At 40.8% G+C, this 16,639-nt stretch overlaps 4 protein-coding genes across 10 annotated transcripts; 3 read left to right on the top strand and 1 right to left on the bottom strand.

Annotated features, from left to right (window-relative positions):
* The first annotated feature begins 1,043 nt into the window (after window positions 1–1,043).
* Window positions 1,044–3,986, top strand: LOC115682011 (ras-related protein Rab7). Of its 2 annotated transcripts, XM_056303227.1 has the most exons (8): window positions 1,044–1,195; window positions 1,316–1,626; window positions 1,747–1,773; window positions 2,351–2,450; window positions 2,547–2,693; window positions 2,929–3,009; window positions 3,096–3,241; window positions 3,689–3,986. In XM_056303227.1, the coding sequence occupies exons 2-8, from the start codon at window positions 1,571–1,573 to the stop codon at window positions 3,750–3,752; spliced, it is 621 nt and encodes a 206-aa protein (XP_056159202.1). In that variant the 5' UTR covers window positions 1,044–1,195; window positions 1,316–1,570; the 3' UTR covers window positions 3,753–3,986. The 2 variants fall into 2 exon arrangements, with proteins under 2 accessions (XP_056159202.1, XP_030461999.1); XM_030606139.2 differs by lacking the exon at window positions 1,044–1,195 and having other exon boundaries at window positions 1,202–1,626.
* Window positions 3,931–7,451, bottom strand: LOC115682010 (pentatricopeptide repeat-containing protein At5g42450, mitochondrial-like). 6 transcript variants are annotated; one of them, XM_056303225.1, is made up of 4 exons: window positions 5,549–7,451; window positions 4,755–4,909; window positions 4,563–4,630; window positions 3,931–4,186 (listed from the first exon to the last, which is right to left on the bottom strand). In XM_056303225.1, exon 1 carries the CDS (start codon window positions 7,269–7,271, stop codon window positions 5,688–5,690), a length of 1,584 nt encoding a protein of 527 aa, XP_056159200.1. In that variant the 5' UTR covers window positions 7,272–7,451; the 3' UTR covers window positions 3,931–4,186; window positions 4,563–4,630; window positions 4,755–4,909; window positions 5,549–5,687. The 6 variants fall into 6 exon arrangements, with proteins under 6 accessions (XP_056159200.1, XP_056159197.1, XP_056159201.1 ...); XM_056303222.1 differs by having other exon boundaries at window positions 4,563–4,909; XM_056303226.1 differs by lacking the exon at window positions 3,931–4,186 and having other exon boundaries at window positions 4,391–4,659.
* A 1,611-nt stretch (window positions 7,452–9,062) lies between these two features.
* Window positions 9,063–12,551, top strand: LOC115681986 (iron-sulfur assembly protein IscA, chloroplastic). The gene is made up of 3 exons (XM_030606095.2): window positions 9,063–9,285; window positions 10,090–10,308; window positions 12,241–12,551. The coding sequence occupies exons 1-3, from the start codon at window positions 9,102–9,104 to the stop codon at window positions 12,381–12,383; spliced, it is 546 nt and encodes a 181-aa protein (XP_030461955.1). The 5' UTR covers window positions 9,063–9,101; the 3' UTR covers window positions 12,384–12,551.
* A 1,683-nt stretch (window positions 12,552–14,234) lies between these two features.
* LOC115681985 (uncharacterized) lies at window positions 14,235–16,639 on the top strand. Its single transcript, XM_030606094.2, has 2 exons — window positions 14,235–14,600; window positions 15,220–16,639. The coding sequence occupies exons 1-2, from the start codon at window positions 14,286–14,288 to the stop codon at window positions 16,507–16,509; spliced, it is 1,605 nt and encodes a 534-aa protein (XP_030461954.2). The 5' UTR covers window positions 14,235–14,285; the 3' UTR covers window positions 16,510–16,639.

The following is a 16,639-nucleotide window of genomic DNA, read 5'->3' as shown; positions in this document are numbered from 1 at the left end:
ATGTGGATTTTTTTTATTGCATTTTCAATCTTATGTGACCATTAATGTGGCGAGGGAGTGCTCCCAATACCAAAACGACCATTAATGTGGCGAGGGAGTGCTCCCAATTAGGAAACTTTAAAAAAAAAATGAAAATATTGTAGCAAATTAAAATCGAAAGTAAAAAACCAACCGGAAAAATACAAAAATAGGACTAAAAATAGAAAAAAGACGACGGCACGGCAGGGGCGGCACCGCCACCACTACCGCCACCGCCCTCTGGATGCTCACCCCGATCCTTCATCTGCTATCTTATTTTTTTATATATATAATTTGAGATTATTTGTGGATTTTAAGTTTTGTTTATTCTAGCTTTGTTCTAATTATCCGATGTGGCGTTAAAACGACCCCCTCTTGCATGTGGATGCACGAAACGAAAATTTCAAGACTTAGGCTGTGTTCGTTTGCGGAAAAATATTTTTCCGGAAAATATTTTCCGCGTTTTCCGGTGTTCGGGGACGGAAATTTTCCTTCCCCGTCCCCAAATCCTTCATTGTTTTGAGGAAAATGATTTCCTCTTTTCACAAAGAGGAAATCATTTTCCCCCAAATTGAAGGTAAAATTGCTCATGGGAGGGAAAATATTTTCCGTGGGAGAGGAAGTTGATCGCCGGTCACCACCGTTGGCCGCCGGTCGCCGGACGCCCGCCGCCGCCGGCCGCCAGTTACCGGACGCCCGCCGGCCGCCGCCGGTCGTCGTTGAAAAATATTTTCCGAAACTTTTTCATATTGGTCGCCGAACACCGGAAAATTATGTTCCGGGAAAACATTTTTCAGGAAAATGACTTCCAGAAAAATATTTTCCAAAAAGAGAATATTTTCCACCAAACGAACGGAGCCTAAAGTGCACGAAGCTGACGAGAAACACGCCGTACTAAAAGATGGTCTCAAGCACGTTCGTGGCTAACATGGAACACGTACTAGACAATGGCCTCAGGCATGTCATGGCCGCAACGGCCAAAGCAGTTTGGGAACAATCATTGAAGAAAACGAACGGGAGAAAGAGGCGAACACGACAACAAAGGTAGGAGGAGGAGGAGGAGGAGGAGTCCACGAGACGAACAGAGTAATGGGAGGAGAGAAACTTCTTTCTTTGATTGGGTCGATTTGACTTTGATTCGTCTTTTCTTTATGGGATAAAAGAGCTTCGCTGGCTGGTACTCATTTCGTTTCATTAGTTGGCGAGCCTCACATGGCCTTTCTTTGGCCCTTCCCATCATTCATCAATCACACCAAACCCCCCCACAAGAAGTTATAATTGTATTTTGGTACCCCAGATCACAGCAAGCGCTGGAATAAAGAGGAAGAAGAAAGAAGAATTGTCAGGAACATTCCTGTGGGAAATCACCACTGAAAGAGAGATCATTGGGGGGTTCACTTTTGAGCACATACCCACAAGGAGAAAGAGAAGGAACAGAGAGATTTTGGGAGATAGGCTTGTGTTGTGGGGGTGCTGCAGTCACTTTCCTCTGCTTCTTTTTCCCTGCTTTTTGGAAGGAGAATATACATACATTAAGCTGAGCTGGGTCTTCATGGATACTTTGAGGAGAAGAACCTTGCTCAAGGTCATAGTTCTTGGTGACAGCGGGTATACTCTCTGTCTCTGTCTCTCTCTCTCTGTAGAAATTTTTCGCCTGAAATTTCTTTTGGATATAGCTGATGCTATTGAAAATGTGATGAGGTTTCTAATTTGATTGAGTTTTTCCAGCGTGGGAAAGACCTCCTTGATGAACCAGTATCCTTCACAGCAATGTCATGTTTATTTCGCAAGCATCACTCACATGCCTGAAGCAGATTAGTTGTGCACTTCACTCATCATCCATCTAACCAGATATGGTTGAATTTACAGTCCCTCTGTTATGTAAGTCGTCGTAAATGATTTGACTCCCACAATCTCCATGTCTGTTTCTTGGTTCTCTACGCAACAGGTCGCAACTCTGGCTCTGAGGAGCAGGCCAATCTCCATTTCAGCAATAGTTCTGGGTTGAGAGAATCTGTTTACCAGTTGATAATTTTAAAATATCAGTTTTTTATTAGTGAAGCGTGGCGTATCGGTCATGTGAAATACTTTCTCATTTCTGTTTCCTATTTCTTTTAGAGGATTTCCCGGAAAGTAGTTTGTCAACACAATGCTTGCAACAATTACCACAGCGAGCTGAAAGCTTAAGAATGTTTTAGAACAGAAAATATGTGTTTGTAATTGTACCATACCAGGTGATACTAACTTGAGCTTCTGTACACTGGTTTAATCTAAATGCATACTTGGATGCTTTTTGCTAGTAATCTGCTTGAACCCTTGACTGGCTATTCAGATACGTGTACAAAAAGTTCAGCCAACAGTACAAGGCTACGATCGGAGCCGATTTTGTCACTAAGGAACTGCAGATTGATGACAAACTGGTCACTCTACAAGTAGGTGACTCAATTTTGTTTCTTCTTTTCTTCTTAGATCCATTTCAATCTGTTTGTGAAAATATTCATAAGTCACATGCGTTTGTTGTTCGGCAGGTGTGGGACACGGCAGGGCAGGAACGGTTTCACAGCCTCGGAGCGGCATTTTACAGAGGTGCAGATTGCTGTGTCCTTGTATATGATGTCAACGTTGGTAAAACCTTTGAATCTGTCAGCAATTGGCACGAGGAGTTCCTTAAGCAGGTCAGCAGCTTATTAACCTCATATGATATCTTCGATGATATTCGACTTGACATTTGGAAAGTTCCGTCAAGGTCGAACTTCGAATTGGCAATAGCATGAATGCGCTTCTGAATGATTATTTGAAAAGCACATGAGAGATATATTGAATCTTCTTCAATTATCTTAAATGTGATTTCATGATCAATAAAGTTTATTGATTTTCTTTCTTCCCCATATATTGTCTTACTCTGGCCAGGCAGATCCGGCAGATCCGGAGGCGTTCCCCTTCATATTGCTCGGGAACAAAATAGACATAGACGGCGGTCACAGTCGTGTGGTATTTAGCAAATGCAAAACACAAAACTTGGCTTTACAGAAATTTCTTTAATGAATCATAGTGTGAATGGTTATATCTACTTGCAGGTTTCTGAAAAAAGAGCAAAGGAATGGTGTGCTTCCCAGGGAAACATTCCGTACTTCGAGACCTCAGCAAAAGAAGGTTACAATGTCGATGAAGCATTTTTGTGCGTCGCGCAAGCTGCGCTCGCGAGTGAACACCAACAAGACATGTGAGTCCATCTAAAAAAACACACTCTCAATCTATTATTCTATACCTTCTCAATATAAAGTGAATATGAGCTATTTGCAGTAATTTTAATGCAGAAACTGATTCTTTCAATTCAAACTTCCTTTAGGTTTGGATTTGACAGTGCTGGTTTTTACTCTGGATGATTATTTGCATAACAGAAATGCACCTAAATGAAAAGCATCTTCCCACAACTTAAGGGTATATTTGATCTTTAAGCAATAACCACGGGACTGGCATTCATCATTTAGCTCAGATTTTGTGTTAAAACTACAATTACATGATCTGTACAAGAGAAAGAAAACCAAAACCCCTTTAGTTCTATACTTGGTTACGACCTACCAATCACATTGCCTACTCAGCCCCATTTTCCCTATAGATGCATGTACTTTTACTTTAAGAGAGGGTCACAGATAAGTTCAATGTGCAGTTATTTCCAGGGAATCTCAGAAACTGTTTCCGAAGTCGAGCCAAGAGGTGGCTGTGCTTGCTGAAGTATGCTTCCTAAAAGATTTGCATGGTCTTACTTCGATTCTTTCACAATATTCTACACAATTTTTTTTACATGTTGGGGGTTGGAAAGAGGCAGGTGCCCCAAACGCATCGAGTGGCTCGCACCAGCATTCTTTTTTGGGGAATAATGTAATTCGATTCTCAAAAGTAGTCTCAGACTGCTTTAACCATGAAATTCATTATTCTCGAGGCATAAAAGAAAGATACTACATGTATGTCTGTGGGTCTGTGTTATATCAGCTCCAAATTCAACATTTTTAATCTGCAATTTGATCATTTCTCCAAGCTAGTGCCAAGATCATATTCCTAGCATGCTGGACATCTCCCTTTGCAACTATATTGCATCTTCTTTGAATAGAAGTGAGGCTGTAACTGGATTATCTAACAGTGCTTCATGCTTTTGCCCAATTTCCAACTGCCAATGAAGATTTACAAGGCCTCCAATCACACTTTGAGCACTTAGAGAATCTGTTTAAATGATTGCTTCACTGGTTTTATGGCATTAAACTACCAGACAGCTTCCCTAATGGCCATGCATTTTTCTTTCACGGCTAAACTTCATGCGAAATGCCAAAGCATTGCCATCAAGCAAGAAAACTACCATTATCCCAGTCAGAGATACCGGATATAATGTTTCCATAGCAATCAGCGATTTGGGGAGAAAGCTTTCTTTTACGATGCATTAGTGACTCACGCTAAAATAAATGTCCCTAGGGTTTCTATCCTAATACTTATGTTACATTCACTAGATACATTCTTTATCGCTGATATCTCGTGTTTGAAAATGTTACCTTCACATCTATCAGCACTTTGCAATCTCCTTCTATAATAGCTGGCGCCAAGGCATATCATCCATCCCCTGGAAAGCCAGCAAGAAAGCTTCAGCCTCTGCAGGAGCTGCATTTATACATCTACACTTTCTTCTCCATGCCTGTACACATTTGCCTTCATCATCTTTAGCTGAGAAAGCAAGAACATCTTACCATTCTTCCACGCTGCATCACAGTTGAGCTTTAGTATCGCAAGTAGGTTTTTTGAGCCATCAACCCCTCTTTCTGTCATAATTTTGTTTTAGGCATCCTTCTGCCCTTGTGGCATTAAGATATTCCTTCCACTCAGCAATGACTCACTCTAGGGACTTGCAACATGTCAGGTAGAAGAATGAAACATTCCGTTAATGTAAGGACTTATTATACGAGATCATTAAATGATCATGCCTAACTCAGATCTAGGATCCCGGATTTGTAAGGTTATCATCTCAACCATGTTACTCACTAATGGTTTACAGGCGGTCATTTTTTGTGGATGCCAAATCACTATTAGGGACATAGAATGATAATAATATGGTAGAGGCCAAAATATTCTATAATCATCATCCATAACCACTTCCACTGTAGATAACTGGGAGGAGGAGCATATTGAATGCCAACTATGTCAATCCTGGATATTTCACAATAAATTTGAAGCGGGAGCAGAAATATCATATGGAATGAAATAAATGTATCAAGGACGTTAATGAAAGCATGAAACAAATGAATGAAATATGATTAATTCCAGCCACAATTCAAAGGACTCCCACTTTTTTGAGAGGAAAAGCTTAAGAAGGAACAATTCCTTTTCAATCCTTCTGATTGAGAAGTTCCTGATAATAACAGAGCTCCAATTTCCTAATTCCGTTTTCAACGAGAAGTCACGTAGTGATATGTTTGATGTATGATCAACTCTTGAATCCATCTTAGCCATCAATTTAAGTACAGAAGAAAGAGGAAATAGATACCGTTGCAAAGAGGAGCTCCTCATGACATTTTTCCAGTTAGTGCTTAGAGGGAGCACAATCCAGAGGAACTAATCTCTCAAGGTTGAAGTTCATTTTCCACTCCCATCAATTAGTTTTACCATCGACATGGCCTTGTCACCTATGAAAGAAATTCATTCTCGAGACTCGAAGCTTCCATCTCCTTCAGATGCTCGAGAAAAATTCTCAAAACCATGTAGATATCAACCTCTTGGATGTGATTCTTATCCCCAGTTACAAATACATGATTTTTATTTTTTACTTCAAGCCAGCTGCAACCAGGGACTCTCATCATCCCTTTCTCTCTCATGTCCTTTCTTAAAGTCGAGACACTCTGCCATCTGCCGGCTACAGAATGTGCATTAGACATCATTATGTAGGATGATACGTCTTTAGGATCCAAAGCCAGAATTCTTTTAGCTGCCAGTTCCCCCAATTCAAAATTAGAATGAATTTGGCAGCCTCCAAGCAATGCCTTCCAAAATCCAATTCCTGGATCAAAAGGCAAATCTTTAAGAAACTCTTCTGCTTCTTCGAAACGCCCGCACCGAGAAAATAAATCAACCATGCAGGCATAGTGCTCTGGTTTTAGCATGGTGGGATTCTCCAATCTACCCTTATTGAAGTAGGAATAACCCTCATCGACAAGTCCCGCATGATTACAAGCCCACAACAAACCAAGATAAGAGACACTATTAGGCTCGAATCCCATGGTCCGCATTGTCTCAAAGAAGTTAATGGCTTCCTTTGCCTCCCCATTCTGTGCAAAACCACATATCACGGCATTGCACGAAACACGATTTTTCTCCGCTAGCTTATCGAAAACCAAAAGACTATCTTCCATGCTTCCACATTTCGCATAACAACTGATTAATGAGTTGGCCACGAACACACCGAACTTATCCAAGCACTTAATTGCAAAGCCATGGAAGCTTCTGCCTATCCCAAGAGCTGCAATATTGGCAGATGCCGTTAGAGCACATGGGAAAGTGGATTCATTAGGCATAAACCCTTCCCTGAGCATCCTGATGAATAGATTGACAGCCTCCTCACTATGACCAGCTTGGCTATGGCCACAAATCACTGCATTCCAAGAAACCACATTTTTCTCCGGCATATTCTCAAAAAGAGCTATAGCATCATCAAAGCTACCCCTTTTCAGGTACCCACTTATCATAGTCGTGTAGGATACCACATTGGGCTCCCTGGTATCTTCGAAAGCTCTTCGAGCCTCGTCAAGAGTGCTCAACTTGGCATACGCATCCAAAACCGCACTGCCCACAAACACAATCGAGTGGAGGCCCATCTTCATCGCACAAGCATGGAGCTGCTTTCCCACACGGACGTCGCCAAGCACGGTCGACGAATGAATTGCAGTGCCGAACGTGAATTCATTGGGCCTTATATTCGAAGCGAGCACCCTCGAGAAAAGATGGATCACCTCATCGTGACGGTGGCTACGAGCGCACCGGCCGAGCAAGGCCGAAGCTGACACCACGTCCCAGTTGGACAATTCGTCGAACAACTCATGGGCATGCGACGACGTGTCGATCTCGGCACCACCTCGGAGGGAAGCATCTGTGGAGTAAGCTTCTGGCGTATCAACGAAACGTTTGCAAGAATTCGAGCGAACTGCGACGTTGAATTGCTTGAATCTTGAAGGAGAGAGCAGCGCCAATGTCGCTCGACCGATGATGGGTTTCATCAATCATGGCACTTTCACGGGCGATCGTGACCGGATCGGCGATACGCCGACGGACGGTGCACGACCGCCGGAACCACCGCACACGGCGGTTCTCTCTGTTAACGCTAGACTTTCCGATTGCCTAGTATTCAGACGGTCGGCAATCCAAGGTTTAACGTTTTTATCATATGAGAGGGAGATCAAAAATCGGAAATTTTCTAATTAGCCCCTGAATTTGTTTCATTTTTGCAAGGGAAAATTACACAAACAGTCTTTAAACTTTGACTCAATATGTAATTTGATCCATGAACTTTTAATTTGTTCAATTTAGTCCCTGAACTTTAGGCTAATATTCAATATGGTCCCTGAACTTTTATTTTGTTCAATATCATCCTTAACTTTTGGTATATATTCAATTCAGTCCCTAAACTATATGAAAATGTTGAATATAATCTCTGAACTTGAATTAATGGAAAAAACTGGATAGAACATTTTCATATAATTCAAGGACTGAATTGAACATGTATCAAAAGTTTATGGATGGTATTGAACAAATGAAAGTTCATGAACCACATTACATATTGGGTTAAAGTTCAGGGACCAAATTGCACATTGGACTAAAGTTTAAGGATCGTTTGTGTCATTTTGCCTTTTTGCAACACACCCCCAATACTTTACTCGAATTACCTCTTGCACTCAATACATCCGTGTCAATGAAACCCTTAAACTAAACACAGGTGAAAAAAAGATCACCATCCCTCTGTTTGTTCGCGAAAAACGAATGATTTGGAAAAAAATTTCTTAAAAGCGATTGCTTGTATTGCTTGAAATAATTAGTCAATAAAAAATATTTTCACTAGCAACAATCATTTATGTCTAAATATTTTCGTGGACAATGAAAATATTTTTCATTCATTTTTGCAGACGATACAAGTCATTACTTTTAAAAATCAATTCATTTTTAGTGAAACAAACAAGACCTAAAGAAAATGCACCCGCCACTTGCACAAATTTACATGTGGGAGGTGCACATGCCCGGCCGACGACTTTGTCATTGAGGTTTGGCTTTTGGGGTCTATTTGACACAAATGTAGGGGATTGTTTGAGAGAAGATCGAGTATAGGGGTACTTTGCAAAAAGGTTCTTGATCCAGGGGCCTAATTGAAATTTTTCCGGGTAAAAAATTGCTATAGGTGTGAGATATGGGAGAGGAAAAGCTGCTTTCTCTTTTGCCATTTAAAGAAAAGAAGAGTGGGGAAACAATTTTCTTCGACGAAAAAAAAAAAAAAGCTTTACAACCGATAAAAATAGATACCTAATCGATTTATCTTTTCAAAAGTCTAATTTTACTTTTCGATATCCACATTGCCATACCTCATTGGGTATGACCAGTTTTCAAAATTTATTGATGATACCCGTTGCGTTTTTCATTTCGCTTCTAGAAGTCCGACGAATCATAAAAAAATCAATATATTTTCCTCAAAAACAGACGTATATTAATATATCGTCAAAACTTTTTTGTCTAACAATTCAAGTATAATGAGATTTGCCAAGACACGATGAAACGAGAATTTACATAATTTTTTTCTTTTATGTACGACAATTTTACATTTTCATGACTATTATTATGCATGTATTCGTAAATTTAAGAAAAATGAAAAAAAAAATCAAAAAATATTTTTCCTAATTATACGAAGAGGGACATGAATAAAATTTGGCGGCCTCAAAAAAAAAATGAAGAAATTTGCATTTTTTTTTCCTCCAATACAAAAGGAAAAATATCAGACGGAAATTAGTCAAACTTCTATTCACCTCTCTCTCTCTCTCTCTCTCTCTCTCTCTAGCTCGCAAATGGCGTTTTCTGCAACAGCCATGAACGGCCCTCCTCTTCTCCGCGCCGTGCCTAGCTACGCTTCACCGTCGCCGTCGCCGGCGACGGCGGTCTCTTTCCGCCGCGGTCCGATTTCCCTCCGATTGCGCAGCCTCGACGCCAACCGGAGGAGGAACGCCCCGATTCGATCGGCTTCTGTTTCAGGTATTGCGGTCTCCGCTTCGTTCTTCCTGTTCGTGCGGCGGTGCCGTCGCGAGGTTAGCGCGTGGATGCGACCGGCGATGGCGATGACGCGCCTTGGCTTGTTGTTGTTGTGGAATGGCGAATTGGTGAAGTGGCGGGATTGTTTTGATGCGGAAGGATCGATCATTTTAGAACGTGTGGAGTGCTTGTGCGGCATCTGTTGGTAGTGCGATTTCCTCGATGCTGTGTTTGGATATTCCTCTGAAGAGGAAGGAGGATCTTAGCACAGGCTTACCTTTCTCTTCGTGAAGTGATTGCGTCTTTAGTTTTCGGCTCGCAATTTGATGAAACTTATTTTTGAGTTATTCGTTACCGTGTGGCACCTAGAGAAGTTGTCGATAGTAAATGGTTGAAAGTAGGAATCGCGGAAGTCTGAAATGTATGTGTCCTTATACTTGCTTCAAACAAACTTTGGAAGATGTTTCGCGGACAAATTGATTGCAAATGGTGTCGAAAACGTGATTTGCTGGATCAAAGACACTACTTCTAGTCAAACTATTCAGTGATGTAGCAGGGATAGACATCGGTGTCTAGTGTCTACTGCTTTTTTATGATTATCGGAACATTTTGGAGAAAGGGGGAGACATGGAAAATCATTTTCTGGTCGTGTGAGCTCTCATTGCCTTAAAGATTAGGCTAAATTACTGCAAATCTGATGTTACCCATGATGCTGGACAGTGCAAATTACCATTTGTCTTTCAGTTATTTTTTTCTCAGTTCCTCTAGGACCATAATCTGATTTACGGATTGTCCTTTACGTTACAGCTGCGCCAGCTTCTGAGCAGCTGAAGCCTGCCATCTCCCTCACAGACAATGCTCTGAAGCACTTGAACAGGATGAGATCTGAGCGCAGTGAAGATTTATGTCTCAGAATTGGTGTCAGGCAGGGTGGATGCTCTGGCATGTCTTACACAATGGATTTCGAGAATCGGTCAAACGCAAGGCCTGATGACTCCATAATTGAATATAACGGTTTTGTTATAGGTAGAGCTCTGCACTTTTTATTTATTAGTTATTTTGCCGTTATCTCGTAAGTAAGAAAATAGCCACTGGAACTGCAACCTTGGTTTTATCATGAGTCCTGTGTGGATGCTATATTTTTTTATTTGTAGATGCCGCAGACAACAGATGTATGTTGCAAAAAAGTAGAAATCGTAGATTTTGTAGAGGATCTTCAAATATTCGGGGTTCCTAATTTTAAGCCTTTGAAGGTACCATTATTCAAGCTTATGACGGAACCTGGTTTTTTGTAGTTATCCTTTTATTTTCTTGAATTGGGCATTATCATTTGGGTCTTCTTTGGATTCTCTTCTTTATCTATCTAATGTCATTATTACCGTACTTCTTGTTGTCATCATCCATCATCATCTTTGACATTTACTTTAGATCTCAGATTTTACCTTTTTGGGTTTTAGATTTTCGTAGGCAATAGGTTGCCTGTCATTTCTCAGGAAAACATTGAAGATAGTTAACAGTGCTTTAGATGACAGACTGAAGTACTTGACCCTCCAACCAAAAAAAAGAAGTACTTGACCCTTCCAGCTTAGGATTAGTGTTTTGCTACTCAGCTAGCCATTTTGAGTGGTGATGTGCCTCAATGGCTTCTAATACAGATTTGTTGTCTATGGCTTCTAATAGAGTAGATTACTCAGAATATCTGCATTTTCTATTTTAGTTTTTAGACATGATGCTTGCACAACACTTCTATCCCGTTCCAAGTCCACAATTATTCTGTTTATGATCATGGCATCATTCAATCTCAAGTGACAGATATGATCAACCTGTCTTTGGTGGCTAAGCTACATAACAACCTCACTTCTTCTGTTTGATTGTCATTCGTAGTGGATGGGAAAGATAATTTACAAGTTTGATATATCATTTTGGAAGTTTCTGGAACTTGCTGACATATCAATGTTATTGCAGTTTTATACATGCTTTGCACTGTATCTATTACGTTTTCCAATTATATCGACTGATTAAATTCATTTTAGGACAGCCTTGTATATTGCACGATAAAAATTTAAGTAGAAATTCTATTAAACATGATTTTCCTCAACAATTGGACTGAAAATATCACAGATCAAGTTTTGTGTTTGATGGAGCCTGTGATGAACCTTTTTAATTCTATATTGGGAAAGTATTCAAGTGGGAAGGAGAAAGAATTTGCTTAAGTGTCCTAAGAGTCAAAATTGAGCTGCCAGAATTTCAAGTTCTTCCTGTGGGTCTGTGATGGATGGTCAAAAAACCTCATGCATCATCCATTGTGATGCAGTGTGCTTTACAGTTGAATGACAATTCAACATTTCGTCTTTTCTATTCCGGTGAATTGCCTGAAAGGACTTCTTTCATGTTAGACCAGATCTTCCCTTAAGCTAGTCTATTTGCTGAAGAATTCCACGCAACAGACAGTTTTACTTTGTTTGTTTCTTGAATTTGATATAATTGATGTCTGTCTGCTTAGTCAACTACCTAACTCTTCTCTTTTTGGTGGAACAACCCACTCAAATTCTCCACGCTGATTGCTGACTACAAAGAAATAATCTATTGCCTCTCTACTATTGAGTTGACAAATGTATTAACATCAGCAACTTGATTTGGCTAAATCAGATTGTTGAGTGTATTGAGAGGCTTAACGCTAAACATCCGGATATTTTATTCCAGCAAAGACCAGATTGTACATGAATTAATGCTAAAGCCTAACACAATGAAGTATGCTACCTGCGTAGTTTCTGCAGTTCAAGTGGAAGACATTATATTTTAGTACAATTTTCTGCTTATGTGATCTCTGGCTTACATATGGCAGACGATGTAGAAATCACTTTCCAATACATTACTTTGATTTTATGAGAGTTCTGATGCTATCTATTATCCTAAAATCATCTGCTGGTCACTTATAATTCCCTGTTGCCTCTGCAGTTTGTGATCCAAAGAGCCTTCTCTTCTTGTACGGGATGCAGTTGGACTACAGCGATGCTCTGATTGGTGGAGGCTTTTCATTTAGTAACCCAAATGCTACCCAAACATGCGGTTGCGGCAAATCCTTTGCTGCAGAGATGTAAGTTAATGCAGAAAAAGCAAACTGAACATTATGTTAAAAATTAGCTAGCGAGCGAACGTGAACCCTGTGGATTAAACTCAACCTCTTGGTTGAAGATAGTTGTTACAGCTATAGTGTATCTATTATTAAATAAATTATAAGGTCTTTATCTCCGCGACTCTTTGGGAAACTCTCTCATTTAGCTGCACATGTTGTCTCTGTAACATCATTAGGAGCTAACCTGTCAAACTTGGAATGGTTGCGGTAAAGCGATGAACCCACATGAAACTAGTTCCAAATCCTGGAATATCCTCGTCTTCTGCCCTTCAAACAATGAGAATCTATTCATTGGAAATAATCGTTAGCTCTTGTTTTCGATTCCTTTTTTTTTCCTTGTTGATAGTTAACGCTGTTTGCAAATATCAGAAAATTTCTGCTGAACTGTTCTTCATCCTAGAGTGCAATATGTTAAGATTGTCGAAGAATGATGAAAGGGTTAAGTCTATACTAGATAGTCTCGTAAGTCGCCTAGGTTTTACGATTAGGTTCTTAAAACCTTTTGTGGTGAAACTGGTGCAGAAGTTTCTCTCAGACGAGGCAAGTCATGCCGAAGTTCTTTCTTTCATTCGCCATGTTACTCTCTTTTTTCGTTTACTCTTTAAAGACCAAATGGCCTTTGTTTCATGGTATGAGATGGTTGCAGCGGTGCTGCCATGCCATATTCAAATAGCACAGGTTCAGTCCATTTGATGCATAGCTTCATGAAATGGTATCAACAGCTAAAAAGGGGGTGCGAAAGGGATTAGAGGAATCGCGGTTGGGTTGACAACTTCTTGCACGCACCGACACGATTTGATAGGTTGGTTGGAAACGGATATCGAGCGATCTGAAATTGGCATGAATTTGGGCCTCTCTTGTACGGCGTGTTCGATAAAGAATATGGCTTTTGCAATGCCGTTTACGTGATTGACAAAGGGGAACTGCGTAAACGGATGGCTGTGATAAACTTGATCCAATAAATCCAAATACGGCTGTGATGAACTCTATCTATTAGATCCAAATACAGGCAAGGGGATTTTCCTTAGATCACCAAATGGTAGGCTCATTTTAATTTTGTTCATGATGATCGATACTAATTTTAGGGAATATCAAGAAAAAATTAATTCAATAATAATAGCGGACGACAGAGCCAATATTGGACTTTATTTTCTACTGAAAAACCTACAAGTGCCTAGAATGGTCTAGACATGTTTGAGATGACAGGACACCAACCATCTCAGCTTGAATTGGTACAATGAATATTATTGATATTTTCATGTAAAATAAAGTTTTTTTTTCTCCTGTCAATGTGGAACAATCTTTCAAACCCCATCCATGTAAGAGAAAAAAGAATTAGGTAAATATACTGCTAAAAACTCCGAGTTGCGCCGACTATGACATTAATACTCCAAACCCGTTTTCTCATTGAAATCCCAAAAATTAAATATCGATGTAACAAAAATACCTCCGTTTACCTATAATAACCCACTAAACTTTGCCCACCATAACATCAATGCCTAAACTTCTTTTTTTTAGTGCCTCGAATATCCAAAACTTATAATAATGTGACAAAAGTTTAGGTGTTAGTATTTCAGTGGGTCTAATTTAGGTATTTTTGGTGACACTTGACATAATTTAGGGTACTCAATGACAAAAAAATAAAATTCAAGATATTTATGTCACGACAGGCCTAATTTAGGATTTTCGGCAGTATTTGATTTCAATTTTTTCGGAAAAATGATGATTTTATTAAAAAGTATATTCTTATCAATTAATTGATGGGGAAATATTACAACCTTTCAATAGCCAATTTAATTGTAGTTCAAGCTGTTAGTTAGTATAAAACGTGCCACGTTCGTCGTTCTTCTCCGGACAGCAACAGAAGATGTCTCTCGAGTTTGCCAGCTTGAGAGCTGGTTTCCGTGGCCTCACGGCCAACCCCGCAGCCGCCGCCGCCGCCGCCGCTCCGTCGCCGTCGAGGTCCCACCGCCGGAGGGTTCCCGATTTCTACAGCCCATGTCTCCGTCGCGGCGGGACTCCTCACCCCGCGCCGGCAATCGCGAAGGCGGTCATGGAGACGAAGGAGAGCGTGGCGGCCTCCGCCGCCTCTAGCCCCCCCGTGAGAATCGTCGCCGTCGTCGGAGAGGGCGCGTTGAGCCCGCTTAAGGGCGCGACGTGGAGCGAGGTCATGCTCCACACTGTAAGTATCGAGATGGGCCGTAGCCAATCTCTGTTTTGGTCCGCAAATTTCGTGTGTTTGTGTGCGCGCGCGCGTGCAAGAAAGGAGTCGCCTTTGCAACAGGGGAAACGAATGTCGTTTAACTGTTGTTCTCTGTTGCGGTAGAGAGCGGACCGATAGTGATTCATGCTATAGAGGAAACTCAATCTGAGAGATAGAGATGACTACTTTAGTTACATTGGAAATTCTTGGAAAATTCTTCTTACTATCACTGGAGGGATAATTATAGCATTGGTATTAAAAGTTAAAACTCATCCCAAGTGCAATTGTCCTGAAAGTTTTTTTATTGTGTAATTGATTCCTTAAACTTTTTGGTTATGCGATCAAGTCCTAAATCTTTTAGCGCATCGTGTAAGATTTTGGTCGGATTTAGTTGACAGATTTGATTGATGGACTTGATTGACAGTTTGCACAAAAGAGCGTGTTTTAGGACTCAGATGCACTTTGGGCATAAGTGAAGTGGATGCTGTTTCGATTACTGTTTCAATCATGACTGGTCTCTTTGGTTTTTCACTTTTTGGGTAATGTACTATCCGAATTCGTGGAAATATAAATTCGTTTTCATTCTCTTTGTGACCAGGCAAAGAGACTGAAATGGGTTGATGATGGATTTGAAATGCATGTGTTCACAGATAATTTCTGCCAATTTAAGGATCAGGCATCTGCAAAACTTCGGGAGGAGCTGAGACATGCAGACATTTTGGTTATCGTTGCGGTAACGAGTCAGGAATCAGTGAAGTGGATTGAGAGAAACAGCGGAAATATCCAGAACATAATCAGCTTTGATTCATCCCCAAGTTTAAGTAATAAACTAGGTGGATCAGTTGTTCAAACTGAAACAAAAGGGACCATCTTTGGGAAACTGGTGGGAACATTTGAATCAAAGCAAACCAAAGAGAACAGTCAAGTAATTGAAACAGTATCTGAGGCCTGGATGCGTCGCAACTCCGATGATATAAGGTTCTGTTTGTTGGTCGTAATCAATGCTTACATAAGGCCAGTTCCAATTCTAAAAAACCTGAGGTCAAAGGGTTTTTCTACATTGAACTGCATGGTGAAGAACTGCGGGCCTCAGATATTGAACTGCCTCCTGGATCCCAATTGTAGAAAGGCTCTTCAGTGCTTGAACCAGTGTAGTCCCGTGGATCAGGTTTGCAACTATAGATGTATTGCGTCATATGAGAGCCCGAACTTGGAAGCATTTTCTTTGTGTGTCCTGCAGAAGAATAATTGTCTGGAGTTGGATGCGGCAATCCCTGAAAAACCATTCGTCCCACCCATGGTTAAGTTTCGAGGCGAGAAGATCTGCCATGAATCTGCAGAAGATCTCTTTGTGGGATGGTTAGGTAATCTTGATTGGAGTTGGCGTGTCGTAGCTGGTCAAAACCCGGCTTATGATCATTTCCCGTGCCAGTACCAGCTATTTTACAGAGGAAAAGCGAAAGGGTCCTTTTGGTATGAGCCGGTTTTTCAGGTGAAAACTCTGGAGGGAAAGATGGTCTGGAGGAGGCGCAAGTACCGGGTCAAGAGAGGCAAGATCCCGGGGACGTTTTACTTCAGTGTTTTGGATAATGGAGTGGTTTCAAACGAGTTCTGGACTATCGTTGATGTGTCTGATGATCTCAGCTGGGGTTTGTTTCACTACAGCGGAGCAGCACGAGCCGCGGGGCAGTCCTATACTGGTGCAGTGCTTGCGAGTCCGGACGGGCAGTATCCGAAGGAGATGGGTGACGGTCGATTAGCGTCGGCGCTTGAGAAATGCGGAATAAAAGATTGGGAGCTTTATACCGTCGACAACTGCTCATGTCTTGATCCTCCGCTTGGGATACCTGAAGGTTCAAGCTTGCATCGCATGATTCAACTTGACTAAGCAAAGTTGCAAGAAGATAGCAGAAGCTGTATCGTGTAGGCTTTTACAACTTTTAACATATTGTTGCATAGAATCAATGGGTATGTGATCAGATATATGGGTTTTGGATATATTTTATGTCTTGAGATCA

Source organism: Syzygium oleosum, unplaced genomic scaffold (assembly GCF_021117445.2).
Source record: "Syzygium oleosum isolate NSW1041296 unplaced genomic scaffold, Sole_v2.1 Sole_v2.26, whole genome shotgun sequence".
In the NCBI taxonomy this organism is placed as follows: Eukaryota; Viridiplantae; Streptophyta; class Magnoliopsida; order Myrtales; family Myrtaceae; genus Syzygium; species Syzygium oleosum.
This window is presented reverse-complemented; position numbering and strand designations above follow the sequence as displayed.

Excerpts from the sequence above, each read along its gene's own strand:
- LOC115682011 (XM_056303227.1), top strand. The coding sequence starts at position 1,571 with ATGGATACTTTGAGGAGAAGAACCTTGCTCAAGGTCATAGTTCTTGGT. Across the intron at positions 2,451-2,546 it reads ACAAACTGGTCACTCTACAA|GTGTGGGACACGGCAGGGCA; the intron begins GTAGGTGACTCA and ends GTTGTTCGGCAG. Across the intron at positions 3,010-3,095 it reads ACGGCGGTCACAGTCGTGTG|GTTTCTGAAAAAAGAGCAAA; the intron begins GTATTTAGCAAA and ends ATCTACTTGCAG.
- LOC115682010 (XM_056303222.1), bottom strand. The coding sequence starts at position 7,271 with ATGAAACCCATCATCGGTCGAGCGACATTGGCGCTGCTCTCTCCTTCA.
- LOC115681986 (XM_030606095.2), top strand. The coding sequence starts at position 9,102 with ATGGCGTTTTCTGCAACAGCCATGAACGGCCCTCCTCTTCTCCGCGCC. Across the intron at positions 9,286-10,089 it reads TCGATCGGCTTCTGTTTCAG|CTGCGCCAGCTTCTGAGCAG; the intron begins GTATTGCGGTCT and ends TTTACGTTACAG. Across the intron at positions 10,309-12,240 it reads ATATAACGGTTTTGTTATAG|TTTGTGATCCAAAGAGCCTT; the intron begins GTAGAGCTCTGC and ends TTGCCTCTGCAG.
- LOC115681985 (XM_030606094.2), top strand. The coding sequence starts at position 14,286 with ATGTCTCTCGAGTTTGCCAGCTTGAGAGCTGGTTTCCGTGGCCTCACG. Across the intron at positions 14,601-15,219 it reads GCGAGGTCATGCTCCACACT|GCAAAGAGACTGAAATGGGT; the intron begins GTAAGTATCGAG and ends CTTTGTGACCAG.